Below are 18529 nucleotides of genomic sequence, written 5' to 3'. Positions count from 1 at the left end.
TAAAAGCCGCACTGGAGTATAAGCCACACACACACCCATTTTTTGCCATGAAATACAGATGTTGTTACTGCCTATTCTCGACCTGCTCCCAGTCCCGTGCAATCTCCACACTTATACAAAGGGACGACGATAACTACACTTGAAAGACTATTTATTGCAAGACGACTACGGAAACACAACTTGACGTGACGAACTCAAGACGAAGACTGCTTTTCACACCACAGCAACACGCGCATTCACCAACATGACGTACACACGACGTACACAAAATAACGTACTACAACACAGACATCTACAATCAACTTTGCATATAACGACACTCGGCGGGGCATCAGAAAAGTGTCCTTATTCGTGAAGTGTCGTTATACCCGAAGTCTCATTATATGTCTTACAGTGGGATGGGACTTTGCTCTGGGCATGGAAATTCTGTCGTTATTCGCGAATTACCGTTCGGTATTAGCGAAGATGACTGTACCCTAATTTTATCACCGTTAATTTCATCTCGAACAAAGTGTCAGCACTGACGCAACCCACACAGTCCAGTGAAGCAAACTTAGTAACCGAACGTGTTTTCGTTCCCTTCTCATCATGGGTAAGTACAAGGGATAATGGAAAAATGTCAAAACACAGCAACTTCCAGGGCTACAGCAACAGCATAGATCGAGAACCTCGCGCTATACGTGTGGAAAGAACATTCAGCTGGACAGGTCAAAAGCAGGGTGAAGGTGAAGAGATGACTAAAACATATTGATATGATAACAAGAGAGCTTGGAAGCTCAGGGCCCTACGCTATGCTTTTTTGCCTTGATGACCTAGACAAAAAAAGCATAGAGATGTTATAAATTCTTATAAATTTCTCCTTTTTTTTTAAGACATAACCTGGGATTCGAACCCGCACTATCGCCCTGCAAGCATCCCCCGATACACTTCGCATACATACTAATTCTTCCAAGTTGCTTCACGTTATGATCTTGTATTTGAAAGCCCTATTTGAATATGCATTGTGGCCAGCCGTCTTTGATGGTACGGTACGGGACAGGTACGGTCGAGGATAATACGACACCGTCTACCGCCTTGATGACCTAGGCAAAAAAAGCATAAGGATGTTATAAATTTTTCAATTATCCTATTTTTTTAGGCATAACCTGGGATTCGAACCCGCACTATCGCCCTACATGCATTCCCCCCATACACTTCGCATTCATACCCATTCTTCCAAGTTGCTTCATGTTATGATCTTGCGTTTGAAAGCCCGATTTGAATATTGCGGCCAGCTGTATGTGGCCAGCTGTGTTTGATGGTACGGTACGGGACAGATATGGGATAGCGCCAGGCGTGACACAAACACACAAACACACAAACAAACAAACAAACACACAAACAAACAAACAAACACACAAACAAACAAACACCAAATTAAAGCTGTGTCAGGGAGCCTGGCTAGCGGCAGACGTTATTTATTATTTATTATTTATTCTTCTTTTACTAGGGAATTCCCAACAGGCGTCAGCGCCTTTTTACAGGGAACCCCAGGTATAATTTGATGGATGAGCGAAACGTTACTGAAGTAACGTCTTCTGCATAGCTACGGGAATGAAAACATCAATGAGGAGCAGCATTCCTGGCACCTTCACAAGGATTAGCGCCAAACAACTGAACTGACAAAACGTTTTCCTTCTACACAGATAGTTCAGGGGATCACTAACGAATATATTACGCTACAACTTTTCGTCCTGTTTTTGACCTGTTCAGCCGAATTTTATATTTTTCCACGCATATAGCGTCATCGCATGTGGCAAGACTATCTTCTCCACATCGCAGGCTTCAACTGCTGTTGTCGAGCCTGCCGAGGAGTTGGTGGGCGCCTATCGCCTTTCCAACCAACACTTGCATGTGACCATTGATCGTCATGGCCAGTTAACATCTCTCATTGTCAACAAAACTGGCCGGTACGTATGGTCAGCAGGATGGCGTGGAAGCAGCAGCAGAGTGGGACAGCATGTAGCAGTATTTGAAATATAATAAACCCACCCTAACAACACACACACACACACACACACACTCTCTCACTCTCTCTCACTCTCTCTCACTCTCTCTCTCTCTCTCTCTCTCTCTCTCTCTCTCTCTCTCTCTCGATCTATCCATCTATCTATCAATCTATCCGTATCATCTCTCTATCTCCCTCTCTCTCTAGTAGTAGTAGTAGTAGTAGCAGTAGCAGTAGCAGTAGCAGTAGCAGTAGCAGTAGCAGTAGCAGTAGCAGTAGCAGTAGCAGTAGCAGTAGTAGCAGTAGCAGTTTACTCTTTGTTTTGGTATTCGACAGTTGACTTGATTCTTTTATTTTGTTTTCTTATTGGATTTTCCTATTTATTTGATTTGATTTTCCTATCTACAATATACTTGATTGGATTTGTCACCATTGCCTTCTTTGCTTCCGCTTTTTGAATTCTTCATTCCGACACCTAGTTTGTTATCAAATAAAGTCAACGTTCTCAGTAGCAGTAGCAGTAGCAGTAGCAGTAGTAGTAGTACACATCCTTTATTGCTGAACCCACAAATAATTGTGATACAGATTGTAAACCATTCGAGGTAGAAGAGAAAGCCATTAAAACCCTTTGGTGCCTGACTGAATTTTAGATTTTTCGTAGTTTTGGCTCAATTTTTTGGAAAGCCTATAACTCCGCAACCGTTTAGATGATGTAGCGACAAAAGTATGTATTCTGAATGGCAATACACAGCAAAGTCCGATTTTTGAATTTTCAAGTCGGAAAAATTTACAATAGGGTCAGGGTTCTGCGCTGGTCCAAGAACATCTTGGTCGCCAACACCACTCAGCACGCCGAATCCACTACCTCGTCCACGGCCTGCGCCACGGCCTCCGCCACGCACGCCACGATCAGCTGTTCCATCAGCTGGCTGAGCTCGACCAGCGCCGCGAGCAATTCCTCCGCGCAGCGCGAGCGGAGCACGTCCACGAACTGGCTGCGCTTGTCCTCGCCCCACAGCTTCTTGAAGCTCATCGTGGGAAATTTTGTCCTCATCTGAAGAGCTGCCGTTCTCAAGAAATTCACCGAAAACCAAATCATCGTTGAGTCGGTCTTCCTCATCTGATGACGGCAGGTTTCCGTCAGATAAAAGAGCGTCAGATTTTTCACCATCATCGTCTTCTGATTCTTCTTCTACAGGGGCATCATCGGCCTCCAGCTCTTCAAACAACTCAAGCGCTCTTGCACCATCCATGACGGAGGTCAGCTGTAGTAGCCATGAACTGTACTAGTCGAAAACGAAGCGAAACAGCAACGTTTTGTTCATGTTGCGGGACGCGTGCGTAGGCTGCCACGCTCGATTGACTTCCGCTGATCTGCGCGATCGTCGTTGATCACGACTCGACTTTTTCAAATGCAACCCCCCCCCCCTACTTTCTCTATTGCTATCTACAGGCCAGCTACTGAAGGGTCTCTGTACAAAAAATCAGGCACCTGCGATGTACGAGACTGGCTCTGTGCTCGATTTTAGTAAGCACTGTCAGCATAGGTCGAAATCGACCTACCGGCACCTATTAAAGGGTTAAAAAAGAAAAGAAAAAAGAAAAACCGTGCGCGACTCCATACTTTTCTTGAACGAATGTCCGCTTTGCACCTTTGTCCAGCTCCTGCAGAATGGCGTACTTTTCCGCGTAGGAGAAGCGCTTTCGCTTTCCAACAGAGACAGGGCGAGACATCTCGAACTTCCAAGTCTTTGGTCCAACGGCAACTGAGAAAGTGATTTCTCGGAGAAAGAAGCATGGCGAATGTTGCGAAAATCCGTCGCAGAAGATACGGAAGGTATTGGAGGGTAAGTGCGCACTACACCTGTACTACACAGTACACGTATTTTACCGTCAGTAGATCTACGACATGTCGACACTCCTTTGAAGTTTCCGGGCGTGCACGAGTGTGTAGTGCAGTGCAGTGTACAGTCGATGTACACTAGACCAGGGAGTAGTACAATACCCTGCACTAGACTGCACTGTACGATCTTGTGCACCCGTCCCGCGGCTAGGCCCAGACAGATTCTGTTCCGGTCGCCTCGATATTTTGCGGCAAAATGTTGCTGCGCAATCTTCGATATTTTGCCGAGCCTGGCACAAGAAATTCGATATTTTGCTCCATTTTGCTCCGGAAAAACGTGTTTAATATCCACTTCCCATACAATCCCGTACAACGCTTCATAAAAATCGCAGGGTCGGTTTCTCAACAAGGGTTTCAACGCACGTGTCCCTGAGTTCTTCCAAAATCAAGTCGATCCACAGTGAATCCCAGAGATATTTCGGTGACATAATCTCGTCCTGGGCAGTGTATCCTGCTGAACGGGTAAGAAACAAGGAAATCCAAGTATCAGGCATCGCTTTTACCGAACATCTCGATATTTTGCTCCGATTTTGCCGGCAATTTCCGCTCTTTCAATTCTTCGATATTTTGCCGAAAGAATTGCCGGCAGGATCTGTCTGGCCCTACTCGAGGCAGCTGTGAAAGCCAGAATCGATCGTACGTCGCAGTCGTAAGAATGTCGTTATTTTGACCCATTTTCACACTACGGTGCATGACAATTTGATCGTTATTCTCGATTTGTCGTTATTCGAGTTGTCGTTGCAACCGATCTATTTTGTACACAAATCAATACAAAATTGCTGCTGCCATGGATTTTTTTGTCGTTGTAGCTGATCTGTCGTTATAACCAAGCTTCACTGTAGTAGTAGTAGTAGTAGCAGCAGCAGCACCAGCACCAGCACCAGCAGCAGCAGCAGCAGCAGCAGCAGCAGCAGTAGCAGTAGTAGTAGTATTCAAAGAACTTTATTGAAAATCCATGATAATGTGATCGGAAAGATGATTGAAGAAAAATCCAAACTTGAGTCAAATCCAGGCAATTATTAGCAGTCACTACTATCAAAGCAGATCACTATTTGCAATAGCGCAACTTGGAAAGCCGGCCAAAAAGGAAGATATTGAAATTACCCGAAGGCCTCCGCGCGCAGCACATGGAGGGCCTTATAATTATATTCCCACTCACAACTGGAGCAAACGGCATTGGTCCAGGAATGAAATTGCTACACGCTTACGGCAGTATGAAGCTCTGCACCCACGAAAGCAAGTAATCAGCCAGCGGAGCAAAATAAAAGAGATCCTGCAGCGCAAATGCGACATTACTATTGCATAACTAAGCTCTGGCTGCTTCTCGACAATGAGCTGAACAATGTTCTTTAGAGCACAGGAACATTCGGAAGCGCACATACCATTGGTCGCGAAAACCAAAGGTGTGAAGGTGCCTCGCTCAACATCAATCACACGTTGTAGGTAGGCCCGTTTCTTCTGTGCTTCGTTACAAGACAACTGGGCAAGTACATCCGATCTCGACAGCAAGGACGCCGAGGGGTGGGTGACCCTCACATCAAAAAATGCATCTTGCTGTCGAGACCAGAAGCCCCTTGCACAAATGTCCAAATGAGCCGAGCAGTCGTGCCAGAAGTAGAGGAGCTCAAGCTTCTTGGCGTCACCTTCGACAGGCAGCTGGCATTCCGCAGCCATATCCGACAGCTTGCAGTACGCGGAGCCCAGCGGCTCGGCTTCCTCCGTAAGGCATCGACTGTGCTAGACCCAAAGCACCGGGCAATCGTGTACCGTGGCTTTGTCCGCCCTGTGCTAGAGTATGGCATGCTGGTGTGGATGAGCGCAGCCCCCACCACCTTGGCCCGCCTCACTGCCATCCAGCGCCGTGCCCTGCACATAATTGGAGATGGAGCATACCTCCCGAGCCTCGACATTCGCCGTACCGTAGCAGGGCTCTGCTTTCTGTACAAGCTGCACTTTGTGGAGGGTCCGGAAATGGTGAAAGCCATTCTGCCACCATCAGCAGCCGCACCGCAACACCGCATGCCTACTCGAGCGACAACCAGATCTGCAACACATCATCCATCGCAACTCACCAGTATCCTTCCCCCTCAGGCACGAAACAACACGCTCCGCTCATTTCCCCACTCCCTCATCGAAACGTGGAATCAGCTCCCACCTACCCTTCTGCAGTCTCCCCCTTCTCGCAGAGGCATGCACACGTTCAAGAAAAACGTCAACGACCACTTGCGGCGCAGCAAGTGGGAGTGGGCCACAGACAGGCTATGATCTCTGCCAACACACCAGCCTAATTATACTGACCACACTCCAGCTCCCTTCTACCCCTCTTTGATCCCCTTCGCTCAGCCTTAAAACCCGATTATCAGTTCACTCCATCTTCCTACGGTGCACTGCTTTTACTATTGTTTTGTCCTATCCCAATCTCAAATTCTCCCCATTATCGTTTGCAAAGCCAGTGCTCCCCTCTTGGATGCACATGTTTCTTTTCTCCTATGTATCGGCGCACAGGAGTAACAATGATTCCGAGACCTTTGGTCGGAGGAGTTACTTCTGCCCCGCCCCCACTTCCATCCAATATGCCACCGCCCCCGCTGTGCAGCATCTGATGGTACTGTGGTATTCAGTAAAAAAAAAAAAAAAAAAAAAAACCTCAGGAGAACGATTGGCAGTGGCACAATCCAATGACTCACCAGTCAAAGGCAGCAACGTAGGCTCTATCCTTACATCTGAAATGACGGCCGAAAACACCTCCGCCAACAGGTCCCGAATCTCGTTATGGCGCAGACTAGGGTAGCCCCTGTTGGACATACCGCAGCGTAATCGAGCGTCATGGCCGCTCCACATACGCAAGATTATGGTAATTCATCCAGTGGCCAGCCGTAACGAATTGCCACTGCATCACGATAGGCGGACTTGTTCAGGACGAATCCACAGGGGGCAAGCGGCTCCGCCGTAAGCCAACTTCCCACACCGGCATCTCTGAAGGTTTCCAGCAGAACACGCTGAGGGCCACTTAGGGCAGGGGCCAGCTCTGACAGCTGGGTCCTATGCATAGCAGCACGTTGATTGTTCTGATCTCTCCGGAGAAGGCTGGTGTCGGAAACAATCCGAGCCGGCGTCAACACATTGGACCCCGACCGCAGCATTCACACGACGGGCCCAGTGACAACTTCACTTATACGGCGCTGCACCTCTGCGTCCTCCGACACCACAGGAATAGCGAGGCCACCATATCGCACTGGTAATGCCAGCAGCTTCCGCTCCGAATCAGAAACCTCAGTCCGGCCAGTTAATGTGGGGATATATTTATTATTTATAACATCATCCAGTGGTCTGTACGAAGAAGCCAACCCTGGATGACTTCGGATGTGATAATTCCACTAGCTCTTCATACCATGGACAAATGCGGAATATGCGGCGTGGAGCTGTGTAAGTGAGATGTCAGCCAAGAGGCTCATCTCCCGCACCCAACTCGCAATGTGGCTATCGAGATTATCGGCAATGAACGTCGACTGGCCAACAGCACCTCCCAGGTACCTCGCTCCACCAGTTCGTATTGCAATACCGGTGGAATCGAACATATCAACGGCCGCCCGCTCCAAGTCCGGCTTGACAAGGAGTGTTGTCTTTGAGGCATTGGGGAAATAACCATACTGCGGTCCAAAGTCAGACAAAGCCAACCAGCCCTTTGAACTTGTGCACGTCCATCATCCTTCCACCAGCCTTGCCGTCATCTGCGTACCAGCACTGGCCAATAGATGGGTGGTCACTTGACAGGCGTTTGATCATAGGGCTAATAGCCAGCGCAAACAGTGCCATGGCCAAAGGATCGCCCTGGCAAGTACCCTCTCCCTCTTGTTCCGGATATGTGCAGCAATGTCCGTTCTGACCAAATCACCGGCCGACTCACCTCCCAAGTCAGTGTCGATGCCAATCGCTTGCCAGGTTGTCATCAGAGTAGAATTCCTCGTCACTGCAGATCGTGGGACTACCAGCATCAATTATTATACGCTCGATGAAAGTGTCACCCTCAAATGACTCGTCGCTGTAGCCATCATCGTCTTCCTTCTGTTTCCGACCTGAATCCTCAAAATATTTTATCCTGCGCATGGAGTGCGAGGATGTCGTCTTCTTCCGCCCCGCAGTACATTACTACTACTAGGCTCTTCCGTCGATACATCGATGACGATCAGCTTTAGGCGACTCAGCGCAACATGGAATACAAACTCAAACAAATAAACTTACTTGCAACAAAGAATTGCATCCGGAACAGTCCAGTCGACCAAGGAGAACAACAACAGCGACTCGCGTTGCACTGCACTTCGTATTTTTTTGCCGTGGAATTCAAATCGCGATTTTCTCGACTTTTTCCAAAAAAAGCTGTGGTCATGTTTTAGCTCATTTATTCATGTATGAACCCACAACGGTGCAGGCAAATATTATTGTATTACATAGTCACCGTGAGTATACCTACAGCAGGAAGATATTGAGATTACCAGAAGGCCTTCACAACATATGAAGGGCCTTATAATTATATTTCCACTCACAACAGCCGAGCAAACGGGATTGGTCTAGGAATGAAATTGCTACACGCTCTGGGCAGTATGAAGCTCTGCACTGGGATTGGTCCAGTTATGAAATTGCTACACGCTTTAGGCAGTATGAAGCTCTGCACTGGGATTGGTCCAGGAATGAAATTGCTACACGCTTTGGGCAGTATGAAGCTCTGCGCCCACGAAAGCAAGTAATCAGCCAGCGGAGTAAAATAATTAATGAGATCCTGCAGCGCAAATGCGACGTTACTATTGCGTAACTAAGCTCTGACTGCTTCTCGACAATGAGCTGAACAATGTTCTTTAGAGCACGGGAACATTCGGAAGCGCACATACCATTGGTCGCGAAAACCAAAGGTGTGAAGGTGCCTCGCTCAACATCAATCACACGTTGGTTGTAGGTTGGCCCGTTTCTGCTTCTAGTACAGTCGTTCCTCTCTAATCCGGCACTTGTTTATCCAGCACCCTTGCAAACCAGCACACTTTTTGGAAAAACGGATTTTTTCAGTTCATTTTCTTCTCTCTAATCCAGCACTTGAATTCCGCCTCCAGCAGCGATTTTCTGCAACAAATCACTCAAACTTTACATAATTCGATTTTCTAATCCAGCAGTTGTACTTCGCATACGGTCAGGGAGCATTGTAACATACACAACACATGTAACATACACTTGGGAATATCCTATGCTAGTGCATAGGATATTCCCAAGTGTATGTTGAAGACATGCGTTCCACAAAGTACTTGGAATGACACAGACAGAAAATCCCTACGTTTTGACGTACGACACAAACATGTATGTTAACAGGTGGGCCGGGTTGGAGGGCCGGATTTGATTATCCAGCACCCTTGTTTATCCAGCAGAAAATGATGTTGCAAAAGGTGCCGGATTAGAGAGGGACAACTGTAGTAGTAGTAGCAGGGGTGTAGGAGGGTTTTTGGAAGTGGTACGACCAAAGGTCGGCGCGGCCAAAGGCCGTGTTAGAGGGGGGGTTCGGGGGACATCCCGCAGGAAAATTTTGTAAAAAGGACACAAAATCCTGCGTTCTGGGAACTTCTGGCACAGTTTTTTTTTCAAATTTCAAATCACTGGTGCTGTACAATACAACATTTACAAAATACTTCACACTCTGACAGAATAGTACTGCAAAACAACATACTCAATTTTCAGTGCTGCATTTTATGCACATTATATTATTCAAGTGGACGCAGGTGATGACTTACTGCTGATGACGTTGGCAGCTGACAGGTCACAGCTTTCGTAAATAGCCCAAGTCACTGAGCAGTAGCTCACCAACGATTTACCACTCACTCAAGACTGCAATGTTTTCAGCGTAGCAATATATTTCGCCACTTGAGAATTAGAAGTGGATCCACTTACCAGAGTCTGTGCACCCACTTCAGTCTCTCTCTCCAAAACGCGCTTACAGTAGGTTTTGGTCCCTGGTGTTACACAGCCATCGAGACGCTTGGCTCTGTTCTCCTTGGTCATTTTTTCGTCAAGCAAAATTATTCAGGATCTCGAGAAATCGAGCTGTGAAGTCAACTTCTTGCTCACACCAGCGATGCTTTTGACAACATGCCCTGATATCCACTGACACAACGGAAGAGAAAACAACAGGAACCTCGATGGGGCCAAGGGAAGACTACAGGTGAAGAATGAAACAATATTCTCTGATATGACTGTCGATCGCGGAGTTCAGATTTTAGTAAGTTGAGATGGGAATTTCCCAACTTTTCGCACTTATCGGCAAAAACAAGACTTTTGCCTGCAAAAAACAGAGCGCCAGACCGGCTGCGCAGCGCAGAAGGTTGGAGCCTCCTTGAGTCATAGAATTTCATGGTCAGAAGAGACGTGCATGGACACGTAGGAGCTGCGACTGCATGAAGTGCCCGTCAACTTCACCATCTTCCTTAGTTGCGTCTCGAAGAGGAAGTCCTTGCCTGGCCAGAAACTTCAGCACCCGCAGGATCTTGAAGAAGCACTGGCGGTGTTGCTGTCGTTGCTTCGCTAGTTGTGAGTCAAACAGCTCCCAACATCACCGACCGCTTGAGGGATTTGCTGTAAGCGCTCCACAGCCTCTTTGTGACATCCTGACACAGCGTGGCTTGTTATCACTCGCTTTGCCTCTTTCCAATTCTGGAAGCCTGTCGAGATAAATGTCAAATCCGCATTTCCTGAAGAGATCAGATCAGAGATCGTAGCAAAACACTTTCTCGCTGCCAACGTCCCAGTGAAGCCAGGGGAACTGATCAAACCACTCGGGCTGAAAACGGCGAAACACAACTACCTTCACTCCGTAGCTTCGCTTCGTAAACTCGTTGCCTCTTGGCTGAAACGGCTCTTCGCCAACTTCTGGCCAAGGTGCCTCCGCCATCACCGATCTCAAAACGAACTGACCGAAGAGTCCGTACCGTGCAACTTCCTGGCCTAGTTTTGTTTTTTTTTTTGCAAAAGTTCAGTACAACAAGCAAGGCAGGACCTAGGATCATGCATAGGATCATGCATAGGATCATGCATAGGATCATGCATAGGATCATGCATAGACATGTACCATGCCAGTGCAGTATCCAGTATCTGGCACGCACGACTCGTACTCGTAGATCTACGAGTCGCGACGGCAGTATCGTATGCACTGCACTGACGTGACATGACTGTGCATGACTGTGTATGACTGTGCAGCGTGCAGTCGAGTCGAGAACAGTACTCAGTAAGACTGCAGATGCATGGCAGATCAACGAGTAGATCTACGAGTACGAGTCAGGAAAAAGGTCAAAGGAAGATGCGCATATGCATCGATGGATCCCGATTTTTTTATTACGGTTTTGCACGTTCCGGACGGACCACACTTTTCGAAAAGTGGTACGGCCATGGTCGTACCAGTCGTAGCGGGTGCTACGCCCCTGAGTACTAGTAGTAGTTGTCTCTCTCTCTCTCTCTCTCTCTCTCTCTCTCTCTCTCTCGGTCTCTCTCGGTCTCTCTCTGTCTCTCTCTCTCTCTCTCTCCATTGTGACGGCTTTGCCTGTTATACCATTATAATTTCATTTCATGTACTTCGAAGTAAAGAGAAAAGGACCTATAAGTTACTAGTTATGACTAACAGTCCACCAAGGTAACCAAGGTAACGAGATCATAATATGCAATCAGATAGTGCGACAACAAGTAGACTGTTAAACAGAACTAGTAACGCATAGATCCTTTTTCTCTTTACATGATAATTTACAATTGGCTCAACATCCGAGTTTTTTTCATTTCATTTTTAGATCCTCCTAATCGCCCGCAGAACATTGCAGTGGTAAGCAGCCCGACATTAACATCGCTTCAGCTCACCTGGGAGGCACCCATCCCGGGTAATATCAGCCATGACGGCTTCGTAGCCTGGTGTCATTCTTCAACGGCAAATAATGGAGCACCGCGACGCACTCAAGACTATGTATGTATTTGTCGAAGCGTGCCGTTGTCATTGACTACCGCGCCCTCGGGCGAATCTATGTTTGCTGCTCGTGCTTGTGTGTGTGGGGGGGGGGGAGGAGGTGCGGATATTTGTGTGCGTGTGTGTACGTGAGTGTGCGGGTGTGCATGTGTGTGTGTGTGTGTGTGTGTGTGTGTGTGTGTGTGTGTGTGTGTGTGTGTGTGTGTGTGTGTGTGTGTGTGTGTAAAAACACACTCAACAACCCTCTTTTGAGGAAGTGGTATCGGCGATCAGGAAGCTACACCCAGGCACTGCGGGTGGACAGTCTGGAATTGTCCCGGAGATGATTCTTGCTGGTGGCGAGGCCTTGCATGAGCGCGTCCACAATGTGGTCAATGAGGTATGGACCTGCGGTTCTGCCGTGTCTGACTGGCGAAACGCAGAGATCGTCCCTATCCCCAAGAAAGGTGACTTACGGTCCTGCGATAACTGGCGTGGCATCAGCCTCCTGGATGTGGTCGGCAAGGTCTTTGCTCGTGTTCTTCAGGGTCGCCTGCAGGCGGTGGCAGAGGATGTTCTGCCGGATTCCCAGTGCGGATTCCGTAGGGGCCGTGGCTGCAGTGACATGGTATTCACCGCAAGACAACTGATGGAGAAGGCAGTGGAGCACGATTCTGAGCTACATGTGCTTTTCGTCGATCTGCGCAAGGCCTATGATTCAATTCCGCGGTCTGCTTTGTGGCTTGTGCTCCGCAATCTGGGCATTCCTCCGAAGCTGCTTGGCCTTGTCCAGTCGCTCCATGAAGGCATGGAGGCGCGTGTTCGGCTCCCTAACGTCGTCACGGACAACATCAACGTCCGGAATGGCTTGCGTCAGGGCTGCACACTGGCGCCTACGCTCTTTAATCTGTATTTCTCTGCAGTGGTCTCTTCGTGGCATCGCCAGTCTTCTGTTCCGGGTGTACGGGTCCGCTACCGTGTCGGCAGGAAGCTTGTTGGAGATCGGACCGCCAAGTCTCGACTGGCCTCCACTGACGTCACAGAGTCCCAGTTTGCTGATGATGCGGCTCTCTACACCACCTCTTTGAGCCACGTGGAGACGATGACAAACGAGTTTGTGTCCTGTGCTTCGGGTTGGGGTCTAACTGTGAGCGTCCAGAAGACCAAGGCCATGGCGGTGAACTGCTCTGACCCGCCACCTTCCATTGATCTTCAGGATGGAGGAAGCGTGGAGGTTGTGGACAGCTTTACCTATCTTGGCAGTGTCCTGAGTGCAGACGGTGCTCTGGACAAGGAGCTCACCTCCCGTCTTGCCCAGGCCTCTCGTGCTTTTGGCGCTCTCCAAAAGCCAATCTTCGGGTGTAGCGACCTATCCATTAAGTCTAAGCGTCTTGTCTACAAGGCCATTGTCCTCCCTACCCTCTTCTATGGAGCAGAGACTTGGCCCATGAAGGCCCAGCAGATGAATCGCCTGAATCTGTTTCATCGCTCATGCGTCCGTTCCATCTTGGGAGTCTCAAGAAGCGATCAGCACTCCCGTCATCTTAATACTGCTGATCTAGCCCAGAGAGCGCGTCTTCCTGAGGACATTGGCACTCTCCCGCGTGAGTACCGTCTGCGTTGGCTGGGTCATGTTGCTCGTATGGACGCGGCCCGGATTCCTCAACAAGTGTTGTTTGGGGAGCTCGAGGCAACCAGACCACGGCATGGGCCAAAGAAGCGTTGGCGAGACACGATTGTCGGTGATCTGCGCTCGCTGGATATTCCGGAGTCCGAGTGGTATCGGCTCGCACAAGATCGCCGGAATGGCGCAGGCGGGTCCATCAACATCGTCTTCCTCCCCTGGCACCGAAGGACTTTCATTGCGCATGCGGCAGAGCGTTTAGGAGAAGTGGCGATTTGAAGCGTCACACCAAATACTGCCCAACTCAGTAGCCTATCATCTCCACTGGAGATGGGGCATCAAAGGTCAAAGGTGTGTGTGTGTGTGTGTGTGTGTGTGTGTGTGTGTGTGTGTGTGTGTGTGTGTGTGTGTATGAGTGTGTGTGTGTGTATGAGTGTGTGTGTCTGTGTGTCTGTGTGTCTGTGTGTCTGTGTGTCTGTGTGTCTGTGTGTCTGTGTGTCTGAGTGTGTGTGTGTGTATGAATGTGTGTGTGTGTGTTGTTGTTGTTGTTGTTGTTGTTGTTTCTATATTTTACTTCACCATATGAACAGGCAAGACTGCCTTCTCACCGGGGCTATTGGCCCACGGCTCTCACAATATGATGAAAATGTTTAAAATGTGTATGAAGAAGAAAGGAACGGAAAAGAAGATGAAAGGAAAGAAAAGAAAACAGTAGGTATTAATTTTATGAAGGGGAGGTATGAAATGGGTATTATCATAGTTGATGACAGAAGTATGATATCCAATATTCTTGTTCTATAGACTATTTAGTACGGGCATTTCATGAGAGTCATGCATGGGCAAGGCAGGATTTGGACTAGGATAGAGGACAAGAACATAATTGATGAGCATCTGTTCAGGCAGAATCTGTGAAGAAGACATAGTAGGCACAACATCGGAGAGCTAGTTGAGGAGGGAGATAAGGTCATAGCCATACACAGTGGCGGATCCAGGGGGGGTTCCGGGGGTTCCATGGAACCCCCTAAATTCTGCAAAGTGTGGTGCTGAGAAATATGGAAAAATATCATGTGTGCACAAAAGGACGTCCGTCCGATCACATGCACAGTCAGTGCAGTCAAAGAGTACAGACTCAGTGCACTGCATGCGCGTTCGGTAGATCGATACTGCATGTATCGGTAGTCTAGTACTTTTAGTAGTCTGTACTCGTGTTGACGTCCGTGATTTACAAACGGACACTGTAGACAACATTGGGTGGTTGTTTCCTTGTTGATCTTTCAAAACGATCCAAACTTATCTCCATTGGCGCTGTCATTCACTGTTGCTCAGGATGGGTGCGGTCAGTATTCCTTGGACAATTTTTTTTGCAGAAGAGAAAGGATGTTCCGAGTGATGACACTCTTCAACGAACTTCGAATCGTACACGTAGAGTTCAAGCTCCTCAGAAGATGAGGGCTCCGACACCCAAGCAAAGTCAGTAATCTCTACCTGCTGCAGCATTACATGCAGTAGTGACTAGTTGTTCCTCCGCAGGAACGGAGTGCTGCGCCAGCGATGTGTTTTAGATGACATTGGAAGGATTGTGCAATTGTCGACACTGTTTCGCTGTTGTTGTTTCTGTCACTGAAGTGAAGACGATGCTCTTGTCCTGTGACTATAGAGCATTTCGCATCGTAAAAATGCCAAAATTTTCCGAAAGTACAAATGGACAGGGAAAGTAACTTAGTTGTTATTTCGGCATTCCTGGCTCTCAACGTACCCATGTATGAACTCAAGTATATTATGATTATGTGTCCGTACTAAATAATAATATATACAATGTAGGGTAAGCAGCAGCATTTGGCCCTGTACAGGCTTTCCATCGTCCACCACACCACAACTGCGCGCTCCAGCGATGGTGGTGTGCTGTGGCAACGTTATGTGTCGAGGCCGGCTGGAGGGCGCAGTTATGGTGTGGTCGATGATGGAAAAATATATGTCCGTAGTGTGTTTTAAAAGCATGCGATTGCCACTAACACAATCGGATTGTCGCAATTACATGTGTCAACCGCACAACTTCAAAACAATCTGATTCCATAATATTTTGGCTGTTCAATTTTGGTTCAACCGGAACCCCCCTGTAGAGATCTCTGGATCCGCCCCTGCCTGGGGTACTCGCCGGGTCTTCTTTCATCCGGTGACAGTGTTCATCACGGACCAAAGTCTCCTCTGATCAGACGTATAGCATTGATCCATAAAGTAAGCATTCTTCAACTGTCTATCTAGCTTTCTGGCCTTGACACGTGCAGCTCGGTGCTCCTGCTGGAGTGCCTCGTTTGCTCTATCTTGCATTAGACAGCAGTGCAGTCTGTTTCGGTTCCGGACACACTCAACCAGCTCGCGAGTCAGCCAGGGACATGGACGCCGGTCTGCACGGCGGCGGGTGGTGATGGGTGCATGTTGGTCAAGGGTGGAGAGAATAGCATTGTTAAAGGAAGTTGTCATGGAGTCAACATCTTGATCATCGAAGCCGACAGACAGTATGCCATGTAAATCAGTTTGAAAGCAACCCAGTCAATCTGATGGAGACGACGACCCGTGACAGTTGATGTTCCCTTGCGAGCAGGTTTAGACGGAATCCGTAGATGAGCGCATATGGCATAGTAATCACTTATATCGAAGTTAATTATTTCACATGTTCCACTTATAGCTGTTGTTGGGAGGAAAAGGTCGAGAATGGTCTGGGAATGTGCTGTCACTCGTGTTGCAGAGGATACGTAATTCTTCAGATCAAATCTCGTCAGAATATGCTGAAGAGGGTGGGCAGCATTACCAGGCATGCTGAAATCCATGTTAAAGTCACCAACGCGTACTGTGGAATATTGCCGTCCTTGACAAGCTTGCTCAAGGACGGCAACATTCCACAGTACTCGTTGGTGACTTTAAGTGTATGTGCGTGTGTGTGTGTGTGTGTATGTGTGTGTGTGTGTGTATGTGTGTGTATGCTTTGCGATTTCTCTCTCTTCTCTTCTCTCTTCTTGTCGTTGTCTCCCGCTTCTGGGAGCGGCGTGGCCCGATAGGGTAGCTGTACATCTATCCATCTCTCTCTCTCTCTCTCTCTATCCCTCTCTCCCTCTCCCCCCCCCTCTCTCTCTCTCTCTCTATCCCTCTCTCCCTCTCCCCCCCCCCCCTCTTTCTCTCTCTCTCTCTCACCCCAACCCTGCAGTTCGTGAACAACAGCACATTTTCCGTCACGCTCACCGACCTTCTACCCAGCAGTGTGTACAACTGTAGCGTCTCGTCCACAATCTACGACCAACGGAGTGCATTCCACTCCGTCCGTGTTTCCACCGTGCCACGTAAGTATGCGCCTGCACCTGCTGAGACTCGTGACCAAAGGGTGCCGGTAACTCACACTGCACACCTCTCTAACCCAGACTTCACTGTAGTGAGCATCCAGGCTCTCCCCCCCCCCCCCCCACACACACACAGAACACTGCCGTGGAAGCGTGCACGTTGGCGCAGGCCGTGTGCATTCCTATCCTGCTCTTTGGCATTCGGCAGCACAAGCTGCTCCAGCCTTCTCATGTCGGTGTCACATCCCAGTACAGTCAGACCTCACATAACCGCACACATCCGTTTTCCAGAAAAATATCCGGATAGGCGAGGGAACCGGATAATCGAACACACATACTGTATGTGTGCATGGCATATGCTGTAAATCGGTAACCAACAATTTTCTACCGGATGGCGAGGGATCCGGATAAGCGAGGTGGTCTGACTGTACACAACTGAGAGGACTACTAACAAACAGTTCACTGCACTCACAGCATGGAACACAGCGCTTCCTTCACTTCGCGAATACAATACACCAAATGAAAATGACCAAATTCTGCAGTGATCGACCTTCCTTCTCACGGAGCTAAGCAGAATGTGCGTCATCAGTGCGCTGGTCACTATGGGAACGTGGGCATAAAATTGGCGATTCGGCAAGTTTGGCTCATCGCATGCAAGTGAGAGATGTGCCATTCGAACTGATATGAAATTGTCTTTCATCTGAACCCTACTTGAAAAATGATGCACTTCCCCGCAGATCTGACGTCATTGCATATCCTCTGTGGTTTCCAGATTTCAGGGGTGTTTTGTCGTACATTTCCGAAAGGAGTATGTGTTGTACCTGGCAAGTTGGCACTGTCTTTGTACGAAGAGAGGGTGTGCAATGACGTCAAATCCACCTCATATGGGAGCTGCTCGAATGGCAAAATGCCCATCCATGGGTTAAAGGGGAAGTTCACCCTAAAATCAAAACTTCACAACCTGTAGTGAACGATGCACTGATCCCAATGGTGAAAGTCCCACGTTGATTGGAGCAACCGTTCCGGAGTTATAGCATCTTCAAGTTTTGGCAAAATTCTGTGACATCATGATGACGTCATAATTTGCCCATCCCTGTGACGTCAAAGAGATCAACTTTGTGTGGGAATAGATGGTGAATATCCAATTTATGTCGTTTTTCGTTGCTACAACAAGCTTTCTGGGGGATATGTTTCCAGTCTAGATACCAGTAAGGTGTCATAATATCCCATATCAAATTTTGAAAATCAGTTTATCTCAATGACGTCATAAAGTATGATGTCATCATGACGTCATCGAATTTAGTCTAAACTTCCAGATTAGAACGGTTGCTCAGATCAACCTCGGACTTTCGCCATTGGAATCAGTGGATTTATCCCTACAAGTTCTGAAATTTTGATTTTAGGGTGAACTTCCCTTTAAGTCCCTCTAAGTGTGCACAGAAAGCCCATACCGGAAAGGTGGTTCTTGACCAGGGAGTTGTACGACTCCTTGTTCTTGACCTGCCCGGTATGCGAACCCGTCGAATTTTTTTTTTTTCATCTGCACTACCGTCTTTCCCCGTAAGTTAGTACGTACTAACTTTCGAACTCAGCAGCCACATGAGTACTAACTTTCGGGGGTGGTACTATCTTTCGGGGAGTACTTTTTTATCGGGGGTAAATGACACGCAGTGGGAAGCCTGCGCAACTCTAGTGTCCGTGCATATGATGTATGTACTGTACG

General features: G+C 48.2%; 1 protein-coding gene across 1 annotated transcript in view; it reads left to right on the top strand.

Moving 5' to 3' along the window:
- The window catches only part of LOC135826628 (uncharacterized), a 52648-nt gene that overhangs the window by 13604 nt on the left and 20515 nt on the right, over positions 1 to 18529 (top strand). The window contains exons 3-4 of the mRNA XM_065339230.1: positions 11702 to 11871; positions 16677 to 16809. Of these exons, the coding sequence (XP_065195302.1) occupies positions 11702 to 11871; positions 16677 to 16809 (303 nt within the window). The remainder of the gene's footprint in view (positions 1 to 11701; positions 11872 to 16676; positions 16810 to 18529) is intronic.

Source organism: Sycon ciliatum, chromosome 10 (genome assembly GCF_964019385.1).
Source record: "Sycon ciliatum chromosome 10, ocSycCili1.1, whole genome shotgun sequence".
Classification (NCBI taxonomy): Eukaryota; Metazoa; Porifera; class Calcarea; order Leucosolenida; family Sycettidae; genus Sycon; species Sycon ciliatum.
This window is presented reverse-complemented; position numbering and strand designations above follow the sequence as displayed.